Source organism: Zootoca vivipara, chromosome 2 (assembly GCF_965207765.1).
Source record: "Zootoca vivipara chromosome 2, rZooViv2.hap1.1, whole genome shotgun sequence".
Classification (NCBI taxonomy): domain Eukaryota; kingdom Metazoa; phylum Chordata; class Lepidosauria; order Squamata; family Lacertidae; genus Zootoca; species Zootoca vivipara.
The window spans coordinates 117,804,848-117,823,445 of record NC_142584.1 but is presented as its reverse complement, the minus strand read 5'-3'; the positions used below and the strand labels follow the sequence as shown (position 1 = coordinate 117,823,445).

Here is an 18,598-nt window from a genome sequence, read left to right as displayed (position 1 = left end):
GTGCTATGGTCCATGGGGTCATGAAGAGTCAGACATGACTAAACAACTAAACAACAACATCCTTTGGTGTAGGGTTGGCCTGTTTGTCCAATATAGAGAGCTGAAGGGCACTGTTGGCCTTTGATGGCATACACAATGTTGTCCGGGTGTATGTGGCAGCAAAACCGTGTTTTTGAAGACAATCTTACTCGGCTACGAGTGATCAGCAAAGAAGAAAAAAAGAATAAGCAGCTTTCATTTTTAAAGTCCAATAGTAAGGTCCTATGTCCTCTAGGAGAAACAATATAAGCCTACATTGATTCCTTCCCATTTGTTTAAAGCAATTTGAAGTAAAGGAGTCTGAACTAAAGCGTTCTGTCATGGATGTTTTAGTTGAGATTCCTTGGGGTCCCTTCCAACTTTCTAATAGTGTTTTAAAAGTATGGTGTGAATGGGAGGTAAGGTATCCCTTTAATGGGAAGCTCAAACGCAGGACCTGGATGCAAGAACAACTCTCCCCAGCCATGAATCCCAGAAACTGGGATTCAGAACTACGGCTGCCTCCAGCTGCTGTGCTTTTCAAAGGCTTTAAGTTGTGGAGTTTCAATCACTAGCTAAAAGAAAAAGAAAGCCAGGCCTCTGGTCACACAATTTCCCCAAAATTTCGTTTCATTTTAAAAAAACCTTTATTTGCAGATTTAAAAGAGAAAAAATAACCTTATACAATGAATACAAATAGTAACAAAATAAGAATACACACAGCACATTTTATACATAGTGACCATCACATTAAGGATTTGGCCGGGCTGGTAAAGAAAAAGCATTTTATATGCAATACAACACTATGATGGTGCTGTGGAGTCCAGTCTTTCCCTCCCGGATTTCCCTGTTTAAATTTACAACACGTTTAAGTGAAACTCTTCTTTGATGTGCTCAGATCCAGTCCAAAAGGCATCCGCACAAAACTGGCATCTCTAAGACTTATTATCAAATGTAGCCAAGGCAATGCGAAAGGTCGTTATTTATCAAAATGTGTGTGCTGTGTACAAAACTAAGCAGAAATAGCTCATTGCATTGCATTTGTGGTTTAGCACGCTCGCCTTTCTGCACTGCTACACATGAGGCAGCCCAGGAGCCACAGAAATGATGGAAGACCTCACATCCTACTACCGGTACAATGCAATGCCAGTAAGTCATAATTGGGGGGGGGGGAATGTGACTCTAAAAAATAAACAAGTCAATCAAAGTGATGCCCAATAATTCCTTTCAAATACAATGGAACAGTGATAAATGATATTCAAAAACATCGAAGCCACGAGATGTTGCAGTACAACTCCCAATAGCCCCAGGCTGGTGCAAATCCTATGTGGTTGTTCTGTATTTTGGTGGGAAGGTGGGTTTTTGCTACAAAATACAGACCACCACCCAAGTTCTTTGGGGGAACTCAGTGGCTGTGATGCATGTGGCCGATGAGAATTGGAGTCCAAAATATTTGGAGGGCACCAGATTGTGAAGGTTGCTGTAATTATTCATGTGCTTTCTCCTGAAGGGATACAATCATAGCCACACTCTCCTGGCATTCTTTGCTACGACCTAAAGCAGTCTGCTCTGAAGGATGCTGATTCCAAACTCATTTCCTGTGGGGATTCTTGAATGTGATTCATGGCTCTTAGCCAGGCATAGACAAACTCGGCCCTCCAGATGTTTTGGGACTACAACTCCCATCATCCCTAGTTAACAGGACCAGTGGTCAGGGATGATGGGAACTGTAGTCCCAAAACAGATGGAGAGCCAAGCCAAGTTTGCCTATGCCTGCTCTTAGCCGTTGAGTTTCTCCAATGTGCAAATTTTGTAATGCGAATTAACGTGTGTATTCCACCCAAACCTCGATGTTTACAAAGTGCGTTCCTCTGCATGAATTCTCTGGTGAAGTTTAAGACTTGATCCATGGCGGAAACTCTTCTCACACTGGGAACATTGATACGGCTTCTCCCCTGTGTGGATTCTGTGGTGCCTGTTCAGGTTTCCACTCCAGCTGAAGCTCTTTCCGCACTCGAAGCATTTGTACGGCTTTTCCCCTCTGTGGATTCTTTCGTGCACTCTCAGGTACGTGCTCTGAACAAAGCTCTTTCCACATTCTGAGCATTTATAGCGCTTTTCGCCAACATGGACTCTCTGGTGTGCATTAAGGTCTGAACTGTGAGAGATTTGCTTCCTGTTCTCTGAATATTCATGTTGCTTTTCTCCCATGTGGATTCTCTGATGTTTAGTAAGGTTCATCCAGCCAATGAAACCCTTTCCACACTCTGAGCACATCAACAGTCTCTCTCCATTCTCAATATTCCTTTTCTTGCCTGCACGATGTTCTGCTAGTATTGGAACTTCACGGAAGCCAGCCCCCACAGAAGCCAAGCGTTTCTTCCTCCACTTCTGCTTTTGTTCAGTTCTCTTTCTTTGAGGAATGTTTTGTTCATCCCTTTCACCCCCATCACCTGAAAGAATCAAGGAGGAACAGATCCTCAAATCAGGAAGAAAACTCAATGAATCAAAGAAAGTAGAAAATATTAAGTGGGGAGGCAAATCCTTTCAAATACATTAAACAGCCTCTGATAGCATAAATTATTAGCATTAGTAAATCTATTACACACCCTCCACCAGGAAGTCCTGGGGAGGTTTACAACAATCTAAAATTCATTATTTTAAAAAGGATTTTAGAAAATATTATAGTCCCAGGAAAGGGGCGGGTTCTCAAAACATGTCTCAGGTCTCAAGGCCAGGGTAGAGAGCTACGTCTGCAGCATTCAGTTACAGGTAAGAGAAAACAGGTAAGTTTTTATAAAGATGTTTTTTACCTGAGGGGAGCCCCTGCTGTTTCTTTCAGAAGTGAATTCCAGAGTGCAGGAGACACCACTATAAAGGTCCTGCCTCCCTCTGGTGCCCACCAGCTTAATTAAGGAGGGCATGGGAGTCTATTCTCACAGAAATAAAAATGTCTGGCAGGTATCTGCATAGCTTGCTAGGCCAAAAATGCAGGGAGTCCCATCTCAATTAAGCACCTACCTGCTAATGTCTCTTGTTCTTCAGAGCCCTCAATGAATGCACTTTCCCATTCTTTCTGCAATGTGATGCCAGACCTGGAAATTGGTAGTCCTTTTTTTGAGAGAAATAAGGTATTGTTATTTATTCAATCTATATACTCCCCTTTATCAGGGTGGAGTACAACATTAAAACACATTGCACAGCCTCAGTGACAAAAAGAGCATACTGACAGACACCTAATTATGATGATGATGATGATGATGATGATGATAATAATAATAATAATAATAATAATAATAATAATTTATTTATACCCCGCCCATCTGGCCAGGTTCCCCCAGCCACTCTGGGCGGCTTCCAACAAAATATTAAATACAGAAATCCATCAAACATTAAAAGCTTCCCTAAACAGGGCTGCCTTAAGATGCCTTCTAAAGGTCTGGTAATTGTTGTTCTCTTTGACCTCTGGTGGGAGGGCATTCCACAGGGTGGGTGCCACTACTGAGAAGGCCCTTTGCCTGCTTCCCTGTAACTTGGCTTCTCGTAGTGAGAATAGTCCTGCTCCCCATACTTTTGCAGGTCATAGATTATTTAATAGGCATAGGGCCTGGGTAATGGTATAATGCTGCCTTAAAAGTATAGCATGGATGGGGCCAGAGCCTATTTATTTGAATCCTTTTGACCTGCACTTTCATAGCATATATCAAGGAGGCTTGTGGCATAAATTCAATTAAATCAGAATAAATATCTGTAAAATGGTAAGCCAGTAAGCTTACTGGGATATGATATATAATGAATTGAAAAGGATGTTCAAAATAACCTTTGTAAAAAAAAACCCAGAAGCTTTTTTTGGGAATTACAGGGACAGAACTACCTAAATTATATTGAAATTTATTTATGTATGCGACTACAACAGCAAGTATGTTACTCGCCCCAAAATGGAAAGAAGCAGAAGTCCCAGCAAAGGAAGAATGGATGCAAAAACTTATGGAATATGCAGAAATGGTGAAACGTACCAGAAGAATAAGAAATCAAGATAAACTTTTTCTAAAAGAATGGAAACGCCTTATTGAATATTTACAGATAAATTGCAAACAGATAAAAACACCGGCAGGGTTACTGTAATAACCTGCGGTTTCATACAAGTTTATATTTAAAGTAGGTAATTAAATGATCAAATTAAATGAATTTGGATATGCAGAAGATGTTAAAAAATAAATTTAAGGAACCACAGAAAGAGGGGGAAGGGAGTTAAACTTTGAAATGTTAAAATGATTGTGAAATTAAAGAAATGCATAAATTTGAAAAGTATAAATAAACTTTAATATAATAATAAATAAATAAATATCTGTAAAACATGTTTACAAACACCAGTAAAACAGCAACAGATACTAGCTGGCTGAAGGGGGGGGGGCGAATCCATATTGTAAGGATGTGACTAAAAAGTACAGTTTTTAAGAGACATCTGAAAGAAGGCAGGGGTGGCTCCTGCCAAACATCCACAGACAGGGAGTTCTGCAGGGTGGAGCCTGCCACACTAAAGACCCTTGTCAGCTACTGTCACACGCTCTGTCGTTTCCCACAATGCACTGCCGCATACAAAGAGCAGCAACTATTCCTCCTCTCAGGATCTATCAGGCAAAACCAAGGAGAAGCCTTACCTAAAGATACCAGATTCGCATAATTCTCCTCCATTACTTCTTTGTGCAGCACTCTCTGGCCCGGATCCAGCAAAGCCCATTCGTTCTCTTTGAAACGAACTGCCACCTCTTCAAGGGACACGGGAACCTGAAAGAGGGATGTCCCATCAAATCCCACACCTCTTGCGGGGTCTGAAAAAGGAACCCGGGTGGTCCCCTGCCCATTTCCCCAATGATTCCACCCACCCCGTACCTGTTCCAATTGGGCAGAAGCCATTTCCAGTCCGGCACAAAGAGGAGGAGGTCTAGAAGGAACCTCTGGGGTCATCTCGCTGTCTCCAAACATTGTTTGACATCCTATTGGGAAGACGAAGAAAACGGGGAGGCATTTTAGGCTCTGTGATTTAGCCCAAATGCTAATCTAGTAGGCATCCATGTTGGGTGTGGTGTCTCTTTGTTCTAAGCTGCTGAAGAGAATGGGTGTGTTATTCTCTATCTCCAGCAGTCTGATCTTTAAATAAGGTGGACTACAAAGAGAGGTGTCTCCACCCAACAAGGATTCCTGAGAGGAAACATTAACGCAACCCACAGGATCCAGGCATATTCAAGAGAAGGAGAGACCATGTTGAAACCTGCTCCTTTATGGTCCTTACCCAGAGAGGTGGTGCCCATGTCAGCCTCCTGCTTGATCTCCCTGAACAGTGGCCTCTCGGTGGCATCCTGCAGGATGTTCTCTGCCTTCATGAAACATGAGGTTGCTTTGGATGACATCTCCTGCACCTGAGATAGGAGCCCATGCAAGGAAGTGGGGGGGGGAGAGAGAGACAGGAAACAGGTCAGGCAAAGGCCAGGGGTGCCATTAAATAACAGAAGATGAATAAATGTTCAAGTATTAAGTTACTATTACTGTACAGTGGAACCTCGGTTTATGAACACCTCGGTTTATGAATTTTCGGTTTATGAACGCCGCGGACCCATCTGGAACAGATTAATTCACTTTCCATTACTTTTAATGGGAAAGTTCGCTTCAGTTTATGAACGCTTCAGTTTATGAACAGACTTCCGGAACCAATTACACCCATGTTTCAGTTTACGAACGCTTCAGTTTAAGTACTCTGCGGACCCGTCTGGAACGGATTAATCCACTTTCCATTACTTTCAATGGGAAAGTTCGCTTCAGTTTATGAACAGTTGCTCCGCGGACCGTCTGGAACGGATTAATCCACTTTCCATTACTTTCAATGGGAAAGTTCGCTTCAGTTTATGAACGCTTCAGTTTATGAACAGACTTCCGGAACCAATTGTGTTCATAAACCGAGGTACCACTGTATTGGCCCCTATATAAGCCACACTCCCCCCCCCCAATTGCGATCTTGAAAAGTTAAAGTGCAACTTATATTCGCCACCTTACAAAAAGTATTGGGTATGCAGCCAGGAGCGCGGCATTGCAGTGCTTGTCCCAAACGTAATCCCCCATCTTCTCCCCCAAGGCCAGGAAGGGAGAAAGTGAGGAAGGGAACGGCTTATATTTGGGTATTGTCTTCCCCCCGCCTTAACTTTTCAATGTACATCATATTTGGGCCAATACAGTATTATTATCATCATCATTAATAATAATTGTTATTTACCCTCCCTTTCACTCCAAGGTCCCAGGGTAGGTTGCGGCATTAATACACAATACTAAAAACAATTCAAAACTTGGATTCATAAAAGTAAGGTGAGTCCCAAAAGCATACACCTCAAAAGCCAGGGTAAAAAATGAGCATCACCAGCATTTGCTGGAAGCTGTATAATGCAGGTAACCAGATGTACCTCTATGGGGAAGGAGTGCCACAGCTTAGGGGCCACCACAGAGAAGGCCTTCTGCCTCCCACCAAACCTCTGAGGGTGGAGGAACTACCAAGAAGGCCCCCATCTGCTGACCCTAGCACCTGAGAGGATCTGGTAATTTATCAGCTAGAAGATTGATCAGTGAATCCAAATACAACTAAAGGATTGGGGCCTTGGAATTACCAGAGCAAAACAGTCTCTCACCTCAGCCTCCTTCTGGTCTTCCGCTTGGCTCATGAGAAAACCTTCGGCCAGGGCCACTGCCTGGGAAGTGGTCTCCACTCCACATTCCCTGACCCAGCTCTCCATCTCTGGGGGGAGGACAGCCAGGAACTGCTCCAGGATCACCAGGTCCAGCACCTGAGCCTTGGTGTGCCTCTTCGGCTCCAGCCACTGTTGGCAAAGGCGGTGGAGTTGGCTGCAAACCTCTCGGGGTCCCTCGGCCTCCTGGTAGCGGAAATGCCTGAAACGTTGGCGCCGAGCGTCTGAGCTGAGGACGTCCTCCTCACCCAGGATCTCCTGTGCGGTTCTGTTTGAGGATGTCACACTGCCCCTCACCTGGACGGTGTGAGGAGCTACCCTTGCTTTTTCCCCTGTGTCAGTTGCCACAGAGTCTTGCTCTTCCATCTTTCCTCCACAGGGACTGTCATTTGCCTTTCTTTTCTGCCTAGGAGGGAAGGAGTGTGTCGTATTGCTGCTTCTTTTGGCCTCGTCAGCCACATCTTTGTGGCATTTCATGAGGTGACTGTGCATTGCGGTGGTGGTTCCCACCTTCTGGCAACCGCTGGGCTTCCCAAGACTAACAGTTTGATGGCACAGATTGCGACGGACCACAGATTTGCTATTGGCATCCTTGGTGAAGAGCTTCCGCACAAAGGACGTTTTCCCACGATGGGCTGGTGGCTCCATGTTGGTGGCAACCTTTGGCTCAAAGGATCCAGAGCAGGTGGAGGAGTTGACGACCAGGGAGTGGGGCCTTTTGAAGCCAGAGGCTCCTCTTTCCTTGAGTACTCGTAGTGCCCTTTCCTCTGCACGGTCCTCCTTTACCAGCACGGTGTTGCCATCCCTTGACTCAAAATCTTGACTGCTGGTGCTCTCTAGCAAAGTGAATTCCCTCAGCTGGCATGCTACACAAGCCAGAGAAGTGGATTGCAATCTAGAAGTGCCTGACATGGACCGAGTGCGAGGCCGGCAGGGTGTCCTCTTGCCACTTCCTGCTGCCTTGTTAAGAGCAGGCGTCAATCCCAAAGTGCCCGAGACAGACCGGGTGCGAGGCCTGGAAGATGCAGTCTTGCCACTTCCTGACGCCTTGTCAAGGACATCTCTGTGCTTTCTCATCATGTGACTGTGCATTGCAGTGGTTCCCACCAGCTGGCAACCATCAGGCCTCCCGAGGCTAACCGCCCCATGGCAGAGACGGCACTGGACCACAAACTTGCTTATTGTCGCGAAGTATCTCCACACGGAAGAGATCCTCTGCCTTTTGGCTGGTGGCTCCATAGCGGTGGCGTCCTCTGGCTCAAGGGATGTGGAGGAGGACTGTCTTAGGGGGCGTCTGCTTCTATGCAGCTCTGGGACCACGCTTGGGGTGCTGCTCAGGGGAACTTGGCCATGATGGGCTTCGGCTTGTGCTGGAAGTGGCAAGTTCAGCGTGTCGGAACCGGAAGGTTCCTTCTCTTCCTCCACACTGCTCTCCAGTGCCAGAATGAAATTCTCATCCTCCGACTCAGAAAGATCCTCTTGGGAAGACTCCAGTGGAGATTCTTCAGTAGGGTTTTGGGAACCGCTCCATGCCTCTTGTATGCTGAGCTGTGGTCCCAAGCAGTTCCTTTCGATTGTCCTCTCCATCTTATTCTGCAGGTTGCCCATTGCGTAAGAGGCAGTCACTGTGAATCAATCCAGCCGAGTCTAATTTTTTTTGGGGGGGGCGGGGAGAAAGAGAAGAAGAATAAATCAATCACTGCTTTTCAATAGAAGCACCCATTAAAATTTAAGGGAAGGGAATTTGTATGAGCTTTAATGTGCACTGTTCATCCAAGGATAAAATTGTCGGAGGCTCCTTATTTCCCAAGTCAGAATCTGTTTATAAATGTCAGTTGCGAAATCAGCTTTTCAAACTATAATGTATTTATATATTCCCACAAAGACATATAAATATGAAGCAGGCACTGGCTCATAAAGGTTTATGACATAAAAAACCCTGTTTTTTTAAACCGCCAAAGTCTCTTTTTTGCTGCTTATTCATGATGACTGTGAGAGACAACCCCACCCCTATAGCTTTCACCAAGTGCTTATTGTCCCTGTGGAATATTCAAAAGTTTTTATTTATATTTATACTTCATTTAGAATAAGCATCCCAAAGGATACGGGCCTCTCAGCAGTACTGCCTCTCAGTAATTTGTATGGATAACCTTGTATGCATTGAACATTTTGTTATGCGTTTGGCTCCCATGAATTCCTGTGCCCAGCGTTTGTTGGAACAGAAGTTTAATCAATGCTTGGAGTTCCAGACATGGGTTGAAGCAAGTGCAAAAATATAAGACAGGCACGTTCCCCATGTCCAGGAGATCACCTGAAAGGCCATTGACACATAAAACATGGGTCACAGAGGGGACTATGTCATTCTGGCAAATGTGTGAAGCCCCTCCCAGATGCCTGTGTTAGTTAGATGACAGAAGGCTTTTATCTCTAAGAAAAATATCAATGGAAAGGACTTTCGAAATACAGTACAGCAACTCCATACTTGAAACTATTCAATTGCAAATTCTAGGGCAGGCAGAGGCAAACTCGGTCCTCCAGATTTTTTTGGTCTACAACTCCCGTGATCCCTAGCTAGCAGAACCAGTGGTCAGGGATGATGGGAATTGGAGTCCCAAAACATCTGGAGGGCTGAGTTTGCCTATGCCTGTTCTAGGGATCCCAGTTTGATGTATTACTATGACCGAGGGACAAGTCAGGATTGCAAAACTTTGGCACCAGTTTGGAGGGGGCCCCAAATTTCAGGGTTTGTAGTTAATGAAGCTCCAGAGCATGTTTTGCATTTCCCTCAGTGATGATCATTGCAAAGCTGCCTGAAGCTGCGTAGAAGCACCTAATGTATTTAGCTATTAAGAAGGCAAATAGCACCAGCATTTTGCAGTGGTGAGGCAGAAGTCACTTTTGGGGTGCTGGGGTTCCTAGGATGCTGTCTTAGGGACCCTGCTACCACCCACTCACCCCCTGCAACCCCAGACAACTGCACCCCTGGGTGAGACTGACCAATGGCCCCTCCCAAAAATATACATAGAACAATTTAAATGGGGTGATCAAAAAGAGAGGCTAAATTGATGCAGTGTGTGGCAACCTCTAAACTTTGGAACTGCCTGCCTATTGACATCAAGCAGGCATCTTTACTGCACTCTTTTAAGCACCTACTTAAAACATTTTTATTTAGGCAAGCCTATCCAGACATGTAGAAATGTTTCCTCTCTTACTTAACTGCCCTGGATTTTTAATCTTCTGAATGTTTTCAAATATTTGCTTTTAACTATTTTTTAAGCAGTCATGTTTACGTTTTATTTTATAAATTTTATAAGACACTTAGAGGTTTGTTTGTTTTACACAATCAAGTTGTGTATATAGGTATGTTGTGTGTGTGTGCGCGTCCACACACACACATATATAAATACACACACATATACATACATACATATGTACACATACACACACATATATAACCTTCAATTACACAATGAAAAACTCTGCTAAAGCAATTTACAACTAGCGTAAAAAATATGGTGTGTCCAATGCTACTCCTACTCAGAGTAGGCCCTACAGAAGTTCATAGGTTTCTTAATTTCAGCAGGTTTACTAGGGGTAGACCTGCTGAAATTAAGTAACCTATTAACCAGTTGGATACAAACTGGAGTAATAAAAATGGACACTAGCATGTTTAAAAGTCAGGATAGCAACACAATATGAGAAGGACCCATGCCTTTGATCAACTGTGAGGGGGAGTTGACTATAAAATAGCTCTAAAGCCAGCGGTGGGGAGAGGGAGAGAGAGCTTCCCTTCGCTCCCAACGGTATGCAAATGAGGCATCTTAACGTTCAAGGGCAGAACATCTTAAGATTTCAAAGAGCGCGAAACAGAGCCTACCAGTAGGTGGCGCGCACGAGCGAGAGAGACCGAAGGACTGTAGTTACATCGAGGTTTCCCTAAGCATTTACTTTTCAACCCCCGATGTGCTGCTATTCCATGCATGGGCGCAGCGGGGGAGGACAGCTGCCCGCTCCAATCAATAAAAATAAATAAAAATGTGTAGCAAAGTGAGGATCTCCCCACCCCACCCCACCCGCAACAAAAATCCTGGCTACGCCCATGATTCCGTGCAATATTTTTTCCAGGGCTTTCGCATCACGCAAACGCAAAACCTCCCCGCTTTCCAAACACACATTTTTACAGCTTTTTTTGGATACACCCAGAGGTGCCTTCTTGCAATGCAGTCCGACCCTGACCCCCCAACCTGCAAAATATCCGTTTTTGGCGGGGGTGGGGAGAGATTGAAGAGTTTCTGGTTGCCGGCAAAAGTTTTCAGAAAACTCCCCTCTCTGTCCAGCCACACTCTGGACCCCCCAATTCCCTCTAACCCCCCCCCCATATCTCTATTTGATTTTTATTGGTCGGATCGATCCATCTAAACATCAATTGGAACAGAGCCAACCCCCCCCCCGCGCTTTTCCCGGGAGGAAATCCCTCCTCACACGGGAGCGCACACCAAGTTGCTAGACCTCTGGAGGTTTCGATTACGAAACGTAGTTCAAAACATCCAGAGAGCAAGCCGATGCAGTTATTTGCAATTATGTTTCTCCTTCACATTTATATAATATTTTACAAGGTTTTATACAAATGTAACAAGAATGAAAACACACAGTAACGGAAAAAAAAACCCTAAAACATAATTTTTTCCCCTACCGAATAGAATTATTACTCCAAACTTATTTTTCCTTCAGTTTTTCTATAGTGCCCATAAAATTACAAGTCTTCTTAAAATCCTGCCAGTTTGTTAACCTGTTTAGAATACGAAATTGTGTTTCTCAAATCGCCATCGCAGCCAAGTTTAGCTTAAACCCAGCACAACCGAAGGGTTTCAGCTAAATTTGCCTGCGCGGGCGCTTTGAAAAAGGCTGCGCGGCTGCGCGGCTGCGCGGCTGCGCGGCTGCGCGGCTGCGCGGGCGATTTGAAAAAGACTTCTATTTTATAAATTTTGTATGATACAGGTTTGTTTCTTTGTTTTACACAATCAAGCTGTATATATATGTTGTGTGAAAACATATATATATAATATTTTACTAGGTTTTATACCAATGTAACAAGAATGAAAACACACAGTAACAAAAAATCAAAAAATACAAAAATAATCTAAAACAATATAAATCAACCCCCCACCCAAAAGATTCCCTGAATCCCGTGACCTCCCTCCACCCCGCTCTCCTGGTTCCTTAGCCATAATTCCCCCCCCTACTGAATATAATTATTACTCCAAACTTATTTTTCCTTCAATTTTTCTAGAGTGCCCCTAGAATTACAAGTCTTCTTAAAATCCTGCCAGTTTGTTAACCTGTTCACTATACGAAATTGTGTTTCTCAAATCGCCATCGCAGCCAAGTTTAGCTTCAACCCAGCACAACCGAAGGGTTTAAGCTAAATTTGCCTGCGCGGGCGATTTGAAAAAGGCTGCGCGGCCGATTTGAAAACATAGCAGCTTAAAAAAAGAACCAACCTCAGGGACTTAGGCAGTAACAAAAATGGAAAAATAAATAAATAAATAAATTCAAAAATAACCTAAAACAGTATTTATCAACCCCCCCCCCAAAAAAAGGATTCCCTGAATCCCGTGACTTCCCTCCCCCCCTTCCTGGTTCCTTAGCCATTATTTTTTTCCCTACCGAATATAATTATTACTCCAAACTTATTTTTCCTTCAGTTTTTCTATAGTGCCCCTAAAATTACAAGTCTTCTTAAAATCCTGCCAGTTTGTTAACCTGTTTACAATACGAAATTGTGTTTCTCAAATCGCCATCGCAGCCAAGTTTAGCTTAAACCCAGCACAACCGACGGGTTTCAGCTAAATTTGCCTGCGCGGGCGATTTGAAAAAGGCTGCGCGGGCGATCTGAAAGAATAGCAGCTTAAAAAAAGAACCAACCTCAGGGACTTAGGCAGTAACAAAAATGGAAAATAAATAAATACAAAAATAACCTTAAACAGTATTTATAAACCCCCCCCCAAAAAAGGATTCCCTGAATCCCGTGACTTCCCTCCACCCCCCTCTCCTGGTTCCTTAGCCATAATCTTTTCCCCTACCGATTATAATTATTACTCCAAACTTATTTTTCCTTCAGTTTTTCTAGAGTGCCCCTAAAATTACAAGTCGTCTTAAAATCCTGCCAATGTGTTAACCTGTTTACAATACCCAATCGTGTTTCTCAAATCGCCATCGCAGCCAAGTTTAGCTTCAACTCAGCACGACGGAAGGGTTTAAGCTAAATTTGCCTGCGCGGGCGATTTGAAAAAATAGCAACTTAAAAAACAGAACCAACCTCAGGGACTTAGGCAGACGATGCTACTCTCTGTAGCCAAGGGGTCGCTGGCTGCTTGAAGCTGGTCGAAGACGATTTCCAGTAATGCACACGAAGCGAAGACGGCGACCTCTCCTGAACCCTGCAAATTCAAGTGCAAAAGCTTTGTAAACGGAGGGTATAAATAGTCGTGGCTGCCGAATGGAAAGTGGGGTAGGGTCAGGCAGGGGGCGTGGCAACATCTCAAACCGTCGTCCCTTCTCCTACCCCCACCCAACCAGAACGCAGAGCGTTGACCTTGTCTGGACAAAAGCGGGATAATTCAAATTGCGCAGAGACCAAAGCTGGTTTTCAGATATACAGTATTGAAAAAAAAGTGTACTTTTTCTCTATTGCATTTATCTAAGCTCACCTTTTAGCTTCCAATGAGCTTCTTGTCCCTGCTTTGCGGGGGGGGGGGGTTGAATGAGATGAGCCTTTGGGTCCAACCTTGCAATTCAATGATTCTGTGAATATCAGTTACTTGGAATTGCAGTTGTGGAGAGGGTTGTTGGGCTCAGGTACCATTTGTAGACTTCCCCTTTTTTTGCGGGGGGGGGGAGTATTTATTTATTTATTTCCTGCCTTTTCCTCCAAGAAGCAAAAGGTGTCATGTAGGGCTTATCTCACCCTCCTCATTTAATCCCCAACAACAACCCTGTGAGGGAGGTAAGGCTGAAAGGCAGTGGCTGCCCCAGGGACACCCAGTGAGCTTCATCATGACCGAGTGAGGATTTGAACCCAGGTCCTGCACCACACCCTGGCTCTTTCAATCATAGAATCATAAAGTTGGAAGGGACCATGAGTGTCATCTAGTCCAACCCCCTGCAAGGCAGGAATCTTTTGCCCAACATGGGTCTTGAACCCCAAACCCTGAGATTAAAAGTCTAGCACTCTACCAACTAAACTGATGTTTAGTCAGAAGCTTCAGGCACAGTGACTTTGTCACTAAGCATAAAATAACTCATAAAGTCTCCTTTTTTCTCCCCTTTAGCTATCATTTTTACCGTTTAAAATTTTTCTTCCCACATTTTTCTTACCTTTATTATTAATATTATTATATTTAATTTTACTTTTTAACTTCATTTTTTAAAAATCCCCCTTTTTCCCCCTTCCCCAATATCAACACTTCTACATCATTACTATCACCCCCATCTCCCACTTTTAATACATAGACACCACCCCTTCATTTTATACACCAAATCCCCCCCTTTACTCATCTCATCATCCTCATCTACCCCACTTCTCAACCCCCCTCCCACTTTTGTCACTGTTGTTTGACTGCTGGTTGGCCTGCCTTTAAATTGAACATCATTGATAAAGATGTTGAATAAGACTGGGTCTGTCTTGGGCCCAGTCTAATTCAACATTTTTATCAATGACTTGGATGTTGGGCTTGAGGCCATCCTGAGCAAGTTTGCAGACGACACAAAATTGGGAGGGGTGGCTAATACCCCAGAGGACAGGATCACACTTCAAAATGACCTTAACAGAATAGACAACTGGGCCAAAGCAAACAAGATGAATTTTAACAGGGAGAAATGTAAAGTACTACACCTGGGCAAAAAAAAATAAAAAATGAAAGGCACAAATACAGGATGGGAGACACCTGGCTTCAGAGCGGTACATGTGAAAAGGATCTAGGAGTCTTGGTAGACCACAAACTTGACATGAGTCAGCAGTGTGATGCAGCAGCTAAAAAGGCCAATGCAATTCTGGGCTGCATCAATAGGAGTATAGCGTCTAGATCAAGGGAAGTAATAGTACCACTGTATTCTGCTGTGGTCAGACCTCACCTGGCGTACTGTGTCCGGTTCTGGGCACCACAGTTCAAGAAGGATACTGACAAGCTGGAACCTGTCCAGAAGAGGGCAACCAAAATGGTCAAAGGCCTGGAAACAATGCCATATGAGGAACAGCTTAGGGAGCTGGGTATGTTTAGCCTGGAGAAGAGAAGGTTAAGGGGTGATATGATAGCCATGTTCAAATATATAAAAGGATGTCATCTAGAGGAGGGTGAAAGGTTGTTTCCTGCTGCTCCAGAGAAACGGACACCGAGCAATTGATTCAAACTACAAGAAAGAAGATTCCACCTAAACATTAGGAAGAACTTCCTGACAGTAAGAGCTGTTTGGCAGTGGAATTTGCTACCGAGGAGTGTGATGGAGTCTCCTTCTTTGGAGGTCTTTAAGCTTTGGTGGTGTTTCCTGCTCGGCAAGGGGTTGGACTGGATGGCCCTTGTGGTCTCTTCCAACTCTATGATTCTACGATTCTATGAAATCGTCTTGTCTGACTGTTTTTGAGAGGGGACTGTTTTTGAGAGGGGAGCCCTTTCCCTCCCCCTTCCCCACCCCCCTTTGTCTCTAAAATAATAATAAAAATAAATATACTGTGGTAGAAGGCTGGGTGGAACAAAGCCGGGAAGCTGTTAAAAATCTGGGAGACTGAAGCAAGAGACCACGATGGGCGCTTAAAAAAAAAAATACAACAACAACAACAACAACAACAACAAAACACAAGGGGAAGAGGGGGTCAACCCCAATGCATTTTAAACCTCCTCCTTGAGAGTGGGAGTGAGGGGAGAGGTGGGCTGAAGAGGGCCACAAGGAGGCACAGACTGAACCCGAGTCCACCTCCCCAGTGGCAGACCCGTTGGAGGAAGGCCTGAGCCCAGAGTCCCACTGGGAAAGACCTCTGGGTTTTGCCTCTCCCCCCCCCCTTTTAATTTTTTTTTAAAAAATGATTTAAATAATTAGTTTTTGGTTCATTAAATACATTTATATATTACAATTATACATTTTTGTTATTTGAACTATAAATATTGTGAAATTATGGTGTGTTTTTTTCTTGAAGTGGCACACCACCTGAGTTATGCTCAGTTTTTTGGCGAATTTGGACACACGAAGCTCAAAAGGTTGCCCATCACTGTTCTACATTGATGTATGAAAGGCAGTCTATAAGCTCCAGATATGGCAAAATGATTCATTTCTCAAAATTTATATGCCGCTTGTTGGACACAAAGCATGACAAAGTGGTTTACAAGAAGAATAAAATAATGTTCTTATGACCTGTATCCCAATAACACCTGGAGGGTTGAAACTTCAAACAAACCATGCCTTGCAGAGGGTGGAAAGAATCTCAGTTATTACCAGTATTTATCATCCCAGATACACTCCTGACTAAACTTAAAAAGACATCCCGGTTTGCATAAGCTATGAGGGTGTAACTGTGAAAGTTAAATAATCCAATTAATTTGAAAGGACATTGCCCTCCAGAACCACCACTATCTTGACCCCTGGGGGTCTGGATGCCAACAAGTCTTGAGGTCACCAGCCTCACCTTTATCTCCTTAACAATGGGGAATGCCCTGGGCAATTGCCTGACTTAATGGGCTTTCTTTGCAAATGTAAAAGGGGTTGGGTGGGGAGTGGAAAGAAGCCAAGTCTGGCAAAACCTATACAACCTATATGTATGTACAGTATATACAGTTGAAATTGAAATTATTCAACCCCCATTGCAAATCATGTTGATTAACAATATTTACAGACTTTCAGCCATTTGCAATGAGCAAATAAAAGCAATGGAAATGGCTCAACAAAACGATGCTTCAAGTGGTACCCCCCAAATTCAGCTAAAATTGCAATTTATACTGAAATTGCAACTTTTATTTTTGCTTTTTGATAATCTGCGTCAGTGTCAAACTCTGTACTAACACCAGCATCCTTAACAATAACAGGATCTGCATCTTTCTTACTTGTTTCTGCATCTCCATCACCAAATGGGATGGCATTGAAAAATGCCAACTTTGTCCCATTTTGGGTTGCAATCCATGCTTCTGGTCAACCTTATCACTTTTGTGTCTGTCATTAACACATATAAACAGTAAATTGCCAGAACTCGGGCCAGGAGGAAGATGAATTTCAAATAAGTTTTCAAAAGGTTTTATTTATGTAATGATAAGATGAATTCAAATAGGAATCAATTCCAGTATGATAGTGAGGCAAATAAAAATAAATGCCAGTGAAAAAATCCCAGGACAAGGCCCTGTTTCACCAATTCTTCATCAGCAATGTTTTAATGGTCAGAGTGTAACAAGTATTTTTGCCTTCATACATACAAACAAGAACTCCAATTTCTACTGCCATTAACACATAGCCTAGAAAAATGCCATGTTGACCACATTTACTTAACTTGCAGAGTGTGCACTCATACCTCTGAACCAATTTTTTTTATATGTTTCACATATGGTTTTTTTCTTGTAAAGTATTTCATATGGGGTGCAACCAATGGCTGACTGGTATCTGTGATTGTACACATAAGAAAAGAAAAACAGCTTAGGGCATCACCCCAAAAGGGATTGGGAAGGCCAGAATCATGCAACAGAGTTGCAGTGAAAAGCAGACACGAGAAGCGGACACGGAGCAATGGATTCCAACTTCAAGAAAGAAGATTCCACCTAAACATTAGGAAGAACATGGACACTGGTACCAGAGCCTGCAATAAACCCAGATGCCAACTTTGCTGCCACATACACCTGGACAACATCATTACTGGCCCCAACAACATCCAACATACCATCTCAGGACTATTCAAGTTGTCCCTGCGTCCAGTCCCTGTGTCCCGTTTTCGCGCTAATGCGCATGTGTCCCGGGGACACAGGGATTGGACGCAGAGACTGGACCGTTTCCCTAACTGTTTCCCTGCGGCCGCCAACCGCCTTTTTTTTTTTTTGCCTCACGCGCGCGGTGGGTCGCGTTCCTCTTCCCGCCGAACTCACATGGACGTAGAGCACGGCGGCCGCCTCCACTTCCTGAGCGGGAGGCTGAGGGCGGAGGCGCCTCCGAAGAGCCTCTCTGGCGGCTGAACTGCCCGCAGGCCAGCCAGGAGCGCCGCCCTGAGCTTGCCAAGGGCGCCCATGCCGCTCCGCGCTGCTCTCAGGTCCCGGAGATCTCTTCCAGTGCCTGATGGGCGGAGGCGACGAGGAGTCCGCCCATAGCGACGGGGAGGGCAGGGGGCGGGAGAGGCTGGGCTCGACTGGAGCTTCTCTGGCCCACGTTGCTTTTCACACGAGCGCGGTGGTCTGAGGGCGGGAGGGGGAAACAGGCTGCTTGCCTCCCTCGGCCCCCGGACAGCTCGGAAACCTTCCTCAGGCCTCATTCTGCCCCCTTCGGAGGCCAGCTGGGGAAATGCCTTGATGACGAGCGGGGCTCACGGCTTCCCCTCATCCCCCCCTCTTCCCTTTGTCTCACCTCCCTACCCCCTTTTCCCAGCGGCGTGAGTGGTGCTCGCTCCGGAACTCATTGTCGGGCAGCAACACCTCTGAGCGTGTGCAGAATGCCCACACTTTTCTGAATGACACTAGTCTTCTAATATTGTGTATGCCATCAAATGCCAACAGTGCCCTTCAGGGCACTTTTGGCATTTGATGGCATACACAATGTGAGAAGCTGAGCAATTAAATGGTATGTTGGATGTCGTTGGGGCAGTAATGGTGTTGTCCGGGGTTATGTGG

General features: G+C 44.5%; 1 protein-coding gene across 1 annotated transcript; it reads right to left on the bottom strand.

Moving 5' to 3' along the window:
- Positions 1 to 652: 652 nt before the first annotated feature.
- On the bottom strand, positions 653 to 18,256 carry LOC132591803 (uncharacterized). Its single transcript, XM_088664277.1, has 8 exons — positions 17,864 to 18,256; positions 13,069 to 13,189; positions 6,693 to 8,396; positions 5,312 to 5,438; positions 4,912 to 5,015; positions 4,680 to 4,806; positions 3,040 to 3,129; positions 653 to 2,471 (listed from the first exon to the last, which is right to left on the bottom strand). The coding sequence occupies exons 3-8, from the start codon at positions 8,355 to 8,357 to the stop codon at positions 1,873 to 1,875; spliced, it is 2,712 nt and encodes a 903-aa protein (XP_088520403.1). The 5' UTR covers positions 8,358 to 8,396; positions 13,069 to 13,189; positions 17,864 to 18,256; the 3' UTR covers positions 653 to 1,872.
- Between the last annotated feature and the right edge of the window lie 342 nt (positions 18,257 to 18,598).

Bases quoted from the DNA above. Each gene is read 5' to 3' on its own strand.
- LOC132591803 (XM_088664277.1), bottom strand. From the start codon at position 8,357: ATGGGCAACCTGCAGAATAAGATGGAGAGGACAATCGAAAGGAACTGC. The intron at 5,439-6,692 runs GTGAGAGACTGT...CTCCTATCTCAG, and splicing joins AAGACCAGAAGGAGGCTGAG to GTGCAGGAGATGTCATCCAA. The intron at 4,807-4,911 runs GTACGGGGTGGG...TCCCTCTTTCAG, and splicing joins CTTCTGCCCAATTGGAACAG to GTTCCCGTGTCCCTTGAAGA.